Source organism: Mytilus californianus, unplaced genomic scaffold, assembly GCF_021869535.1.
Source record: "Mytilus californianus isolate M0D057914Y unplaced genomic scaffold, xbMytCali1.0.p SCAF_6, whole genome shotgun sequence".
NCBI classification, from domain to species: Eukaryota; Metazoa; Mollusca; class Bivalvia; order Mytilida; family Mytilidae; genus Mytilus; species Mytilus californianus.
The window spans coordinates 53,217,705-53,225,470 of NW_026262712.1; the positions used below are offsets into that span (position 1 = coordinate 53,217,705).

At 32.7% G+C, this 7,766-nt stretch overlaps 1 protein-coding gene across 1 annotated transcript; it reads left to right on the top strand.

The window, feature by feature from the left end:
- The first annotated feature begins 496 nt into the window (after nucleotides 1-496).
- On the top strand, nucleotides 497-5,938 carry LOC127704860 (uncharacterized). The gene is made up of 3 exons (XM_052209085.1): nucleotides 497-861; nucleotides 4,777-4,914; nucleotides 5,616-5,938. Exons 1-3 carry the CDS (start codon nucleotides 645-647, stop codon nucleotides 5,822-5,824), a joined length of 564 nt encoding a protein of 187 aa, XP_052065045.1. The 5' UTR covers nucleotides 497-644; the 3' UTR covers nucleotides 5,825-5,938.
- Nucleotides 5,939-7,766: the final 1,828 nt, after the last annotated feature.

Sequence of the window (7,766 nt, forward strand, 5' to 3'; positions counted from 1 at the left end):
CGTATGATCTTTACGGTATGATAAGTATGTTTATTAAAACTTCGATTTCAATTCAGGAGGTGGCAATCTTTAAAAATCGAAAATAATTATGAGACTACTGCAAATTCAGAAATTATAGCGTGCATTTGTTATTTCTATTTTTGAAGAATGCACATAAATGAGAGATTAGTTATTGCGATTTCATGAAAATATGCATACAGATATATATGTATCAGATATCAGAATGTGAGTTCTTATTATTGCAATACTCACTTAGTCGCATTATTCGTAATAATGAAAAAAACCTCGGTATTTAATGCCATTCTAAAACATCTGTTATTAGAATATTACATACAAATTTTAAAATGACAATTTGATTTTTCCAAAATTATTGTACAGATAAGAAGAAAACATCACATTAATAAAAGCGCATTTTATCGTTTTGGAACAAATCAACTGATATTTACAATTTATACCGTTTATAGCCTCAGTCGATTCCAATGTTTATAAAATAAAGTCTGACATTTTGAATTGAGGAAGTACTTTCTCTTCAAAATGTACATGTATTAATGTAGTTGAATTTAGATCTCATTAAAAGTTTATTTGTGATGGATACATAATCAACATTCTTCATTAAGAAATATCATACAAAAGTTAAAAATAACATGGCACCGAAACCAAAGATCAGACACGTAGATTTAGCAGCACTTGGATTGACCATTATGGCTACAATAGTACAAATAGTGGGATTTGGTATTCCTAATTGGTGGACATTCGAATACTTTGACGGAAGGACATTGGTCATTGGAATAGTAAAATCAGACGGGTGCGACCAGTTAAAAAGGTGTGACAAAACTTTTATTGACGTTGATAATGGTACAGGTATGATGTTTTTATATTGATTACTTTTATTTCAATTCATTTCGAGTTTGTTTGGGTTCGAGATTTTCTCGCTGCGTTGAAGACCAATTGATTGTTTTGGACTGTTTACTGCTTTGGTCGGGTTGTTGTCTCTTTGACACATTCCACGTTTCCATTATTTTTCTCTATTCGAAGGTTTGATCCAACACTATTGTCGTTAATTGATTAACGATGTCTGTATCTCAACTCACTAGCGACATGTTTTCGTGGTCTTAGACGTTTAGATATAAAAATAAGAAGATGTGGTATGATTGCCATTGAGACAAGTCTCCACAAGAGACCAATGGCACAAAAATTAACAACTATAGGTCACCTTCAACAATGAGCAAAACCTAATTTTGTGATCTGTAAATAACCCGATTGTATCCTATTCCGTTTTGATTGAGTATTGATTCGCATAGCGGGTGATGCCTACATAACAGGAGAAGCTTTCTATGAAAATGAACTTCGTTTCGCTCCTTTTAGAGTTCTAGCGATACCCTCATGTGTTGTTTTTTTTTACCTTTATTTGTATGATATGAATTGGATTTAAAAGATGAAACTGCTTCGCTCTAGGCTATAACATAAAGAAGCACGCATATTGCCAATTTGTTTACTTTTTTTTAAATCACTGATAGAACGGCAAGTTCAACAATACGGAATGGCCTCCCCCCCACCTCCCCCCACCTCCCCCCCCCCTTAAAAAAAAAGAAGAAAGAAAAAAAAAAAGCAAATCAACAAACAAATGTAGAAAAGAGCAAGCCCTAAAGGAAGAATTATATAAATAAAAAGGATGATGCCGATGATCAATAGTACGACTATTTGTTTCCCTTTTGTTATCCTAAATGGCTTTAGAATATGACAATACAGTTCATAATATTTAAAAATAATCTACAGAAACAGTTGTAGTATATGCATTTTTCAAGACTAAAATTTAAGCAGTAATGTTTTGGAATAAACTTTTACGAGGTAATACGAAGGTAAATGATATGGTTAATGTCTTCTTATGCATTTTAAATAAAAAGGTAACAGGCATGGCAAGACCATGATTTTTCTTTTAAATTAAACTGCTAATTATTTAAATACTTGCTCACTCATAAGGGCCTGGGTGGTCAAGTGGTCTAAGTAGTTAATCTACAGCTATCACACACCGGTCAGCACCGAGGTTGTAAGTTCGAACCCTGCTCGTGGCAGGTGGGTTCTAATCCTGTCTTAATTGACTAGGGTTGTCAATTTTCCCACAATAAAATCTGGTCGCCACGATATAACCACGAGTGCTGAAAGTGGCATCAAACACCAACAATGTTGATCTGTATTTCCCCGCATAATTATTTTTCTTTAAACTAGTGGTCGAATAGTTTTTATTTAAGAACAGATAATCAATTATAAATTTAGTGTGTAAAATATATCAATTGAACCATATTGCACGAGGAAATAAATATAAACTGGCGTGCATGATTAAAGTATATCCTGTGGTTTTGACCTTGATCTTTAATACTTTTGATTTTTTACCTTTATGTTTGAAAAATGATAGACTGAAAGGAACGAAGACTTGTACAGTATTTTCACCCGGTTAATACATTGTAAAACTTACAGAATACACAAAGTTTAAATATCTTTTTTTAAGTAATTCAAAATTAAAATTGATCCATTACCGGTCTTAGCTTTTGTACTCTTTATGCGTATACTAGTACATACTTTATGCGTATACTAGTACATACTTTACGCGTATACTGTACATACTTTATGCGTATACTAGTACATACTTTATGCGTATACTAGTACATACTTTTTTATTCGTTTGTACATCTGTTTCGTTGTGTTTGACTCGTAATATTGGTGTATTGTTGTAAAGACTTTTTCATTTTTCTTTGAGGTGAGTGTTTCGGTATATTTTTTGTATTATTAAAAAAACAAAAAACACTAAACATCATGTATAGACTCAGGTGCTCCGAAAGGTTAAGCAAAACTAAATATAATTAGTTACATAGTGTGCTAGTGCATGACCTAATACGGTATATATGGGGTTAGTAAATTCCATATAGGGTGAGAGCGAAGCTCGAATCCCCATATGGAATTTACTGACCCCATATATACCGTATTACGTCACTAGCACACTATGTAACGAATTTATCTTACCGACTATCTTAACGTGTGAAATTTAAACTAGTGACCTATCAAAATGAGCAAGTCTTCAATACCGTTAGCATTAAGAAACTACTTCCATTGATCCTACAAAAACAGATGCCAACAATAACAACTTGTTAGGTTTAAATGTGTTTTATGAATTTATTTCAATCTTCATCATCACTTTCTTCGTCTGTTGAAACCTTTAAGATTTTTTCTTAGTACCGTTTTGTTTTTAGAAAGGGACGTAGCACCACTACTAACCGCGTGTATGAAATAAGCACCGCCTCCCTACTAACCTAATATGGAATATACACGGTCTCCACGCGGACGCTTTTAACCAATCATATTCCTAGAAATGTATAGGAGGTAAGATAATATATCATACGCGGCCATATTGGCTTATTAACGGTTTTACACTGTTAAATCCGTTAATTTTTCATGAACGATAAAATGACGAAATTACGACTACGACAGAACTGGTCCATTGTCATTTGTAACATTATATTTCGTATGGATGATATAGGATAAGGAGATATGATATGATTGCCAATGAAACAACTATCCAACATAATCTAAATGAAGTGGATTTAAGCAACTATAATAGCTCACCGTATGGACTTAAATAGGCTAAACCATACAATAAAGTCAGCTATAAAAGATGACATTACATAACATGAAAAAATCTAATCGAGAGAAGAAACACAACGATCTGATCAATGACAATACAACAAACTAAAGATAAATATGACAGATAGCAACCAACAAAAACCACTGAATTATAAGCTTCTCACTTGGGGAAGGCACATATAGAACGTGGCGCGTTTAAATATGTTTACATTTTGTAGAACAGTGGTTTAACAGCACAACATAAGAACAAACTGTTGAAGGCTGCACTTTGACCTGTAATTGTTTACTTTTTACACATTGTGACTTGGATGGAGAGTTGTCTCATTGGCGCTCATACCACATCTACTTATTTCTATGTAAAAGTCAGTTTGAAATGGCTTGGCATGACACAAACTGATTATAAGCAATGCAAAATATAATTTAAAAAAACGTAACGGTGAAATGCGGTGAATCGTTAACCAAACAATGTATTAATTTTTTCAGTTATTGAATGCTAACATGATTTAACTGGTCATTCCCGAATTCCCGCGAATTGAACTGCTCAATCCCGAATTCCAGAATAAAGGCTCTTCCCCTCCCCTCAACAATATGCTACGTCTATGGATAAGGACAGCACATGGTTCCAATATGTATGTTAATTTTAGCCTTGGATGCCGCCATGTACCCATTACTTTATAGTTTTCTAATTCAACAAATAGATTTTCAATTAGAAATCTGTATACTGCGACAATACGGCTAAATTTTGACACTTTTTATACACAACGCTTGGTATATTTGCTACGTGAAGTGTGGAATTGTTTGTTCACCATTTCTCCAGACCAACAATTCACACTGATGCCACGAATTGGTAGAGATGGTCTGCTTTATTTCCCAGAACACTGTGTTCCCCTATGATAAAACAGCCACAAACCTCCACCCTTTAGCAACACCATTTACGAAACCTCAGTAAAACGGAAACGTTTGAACCGAAAGTGCATGAAAATCTGTTAATTAAAAATTTCTTCGCATTCGTCATAGTCACATTATAAAGTAGTGGTTTTATATGCATGACAAAAGTTATCGTTTTTTTTTTTTAATTTGACAAAAAGTACAACAATAACAGTGCATAATATGAATTTGTTTCCTTCCTTTTTCTTTCAGAATGGTTATTTATGACAAGGATCTTTGAATTGTTTGGAGTGATACTTTGTCTATTGTCTACAATTGTCCACATAGCATTTCTTCCCACCAGAAATTTCAACGTTCGGTCTGTAGCCATCTATGCACTTGCTGCTGCAAGTAAGTTTTCATCAATAATTAAAGTATTTTAAAAGTCTATCATATAACTAAATATTGAAGTAAATTTTAAAAACGTATATGCTGACATCAACATTTATATAAAGGTTTAACATTATCATAACAAAGTCGAAATTAGTCTGCAATAAGTTATTAACATGCATGTTCGTGTTCATATTTTATCACAGAAGTTTCACCACCACTGAACGAGCGTACAACACACACACACACACACATTGGATGAACTATAAACGTACATTAAAACTTTTTAACATAAATATTATGACAGTTTTACAACATTACATGTATATTCTTATTATTTTTATCATTCAACAATTATTTGATAAAACATTGTCCTAATTTAAACCAATATTAAAAGAGAGATGAAAGATACAAAAGTTACATTCAAGCCCATATGTCGAAAATAAACTGACAACGCCATGGCAGTGAATAAAAAGAAAAGGAGCAAAAGACAAACAACAGTATACAAAACATAGTAACTATTATAGAAAACTAAAGACCGAGCAACACGAACACTACCTCAAACCGGGGGTGATCTCAGGCGTTCCGGAAGGGTGAGCAGATCCTGTTCCACATGTACAACCCATCGTGTTGCTCATGTAAATACAAACCCAGTGATAAGTCTAATTCGGTAGGTCACATTCGGGGAAAATGTAATAGTAATGTTTGTTTCAATATACCAGGTATTTTCATATTAGCTGGTTCTATCATTTTTGCTGTGATGCATACCAAACTTGTAACTACTGTAAATGAAAATAAAGGCGAACAAACAACAGGTCCTGGATATGGACTTTGCATCTTTTCGGGACTTTTGGCTATGGCAGCGGCTATTGTCACAGGAGCTGTCACCGTACGAAAAGGCGAAGACTATTATATCATTAATGCTGTTTAGAGTTGAATTGTCAAACAAACAAAATATCAACATTTGAAAAATTTTGTTTTGTTGTAGTTCTAAAAATAATTGATATGATTAAGTTTGTAATAAAATTATAGATTTATAATGGTGCCTTTTCATTTTGTTTAATATACTAAATTGTTAAATACATCAATACGATGATACTTGTTTATGGGACATGGTTGTTTTTAACACGTCTTTTTATTTCAGTACTGATTTATTACTATATTGTATACCATCTTTCTTTCTTGCTCACCCCCCTTACCGATAAATCGAGTTTTGTGTTATATTTTGAATCTACTTTTCTAGAAAAAACTTCACAAAAGGAAGTAATATAAAACATTTCTTGTTAATAAAACTGACATACTAAAGGATAATAGCAGATAACTAATTGATGTGCTTATACTGATGAATCCCATGTTTATCAAATATGCTGAATATGATTGTATTTATAAAAAATAAATCCGCATGATTAAGTCAATAATAACAGTCACTAGTGTTCGTTTTGGACGTAACCATATTGGTACAAATAAAAAAAAGTAGAAATCAAAGAGATGATTCTAACAAAGCCGTATCTAAGCTCTCCGATGGGTTTAGGGTCAAAGGGAGGTAAAAACAGTAGTTGGCTCTCAATAGGAGTTAAACAATTGTTATTCTTAAAACTGATTACCACAAACCCTCCACATTGTATGCGTATAACATAACAGGTGTTTTTACCATGCCTAGTTGTTCGTTGCTATTTGTCATTGTTTGTATATATTTTTTTGTTCAGGAAAGTCGCTAATGGTGGTTGGTATTGTCTGCATGATGTTCGGTTCATTTTGTTTGATGATTCTTGTTATCCGTTTTGTGTACAATTGTTGTATAGTGATCAACATGCATTGCATTCTTTAAATGTCAGATGAAAAATCCCAAGACAATCTTTTTTCTCTTATCAAAATCTATTCCAAATGCTTCGATCCAAATAAGACATGAAAAAAACCTTGTATATAGTTCTTTCGATGTTGTTGTATGCTGCATTCTCTTTTTAAAACACTTAATTTATGGCAATGTTATTAATTTGAATCTCAGAAGTAAACATTCTTTATCAAATATATTAAGATAAGCAGAGAACGTGACGTAAGTGATACATTTAGCCTGTATATTAATGAATTGAACGCCATTCGTGATTTATGGGTTCAGTCTAGTTTATATCAGATTTGTAATGTTAGCGGCCGGTTTTTTCAATATTCAGGTTTTCTTTGTTAAAACGTTATATGAGTTTAGATATTCAATAACATAAAAAAAAATGTTAACCATAGTTGAAACAGTTAAAATGAGTATAAGAAAATATTTTGGGACCCTTACAAATTATCGTAAAATTCTCGTTGTCCATAAACCCTTACGGAAATCGCAACTTTCTCTATTTTAGTTTATTGATTTTGAAAATAAAGTGAAATCACAAATGGACTTTTAAAGCATGATATCTCTTTAAAGGAATACAAAAACAAATTCACAATCTAGAAATATGTGAATATATACATAGCTTAACTATGGAAAGCAAAATGGGTCATTCATGTTCAAATAAAATAAAAGTGGTGGAATATCCAAAACTCATATGTCGAAGAGAAACTGACAACAACATGGCAAACAATAAGAAAAAAAAAAACGAGGAAAAAATAACCGAACACAACAGTCAACAAAACACTATATAGAAACTAAATATAGAAGACCTATTGAAAAAGACTACCATAGATCGCTGTATCTAGACAAAGTACACAGATTTATCATAAAAGATTTCCCGGAAGCATTTCATCTTTGATATGTACGGGGGGGGGGGGGACTTAAAGTGTAACTTTTCGATAACAAATCTACAAACATCCAAGAAAAGAGCCCAGGGTGTTGGCTAGACATTCCTGATCTTTCAACCTACATTAAATTTAGCTTACATTTAGATAAC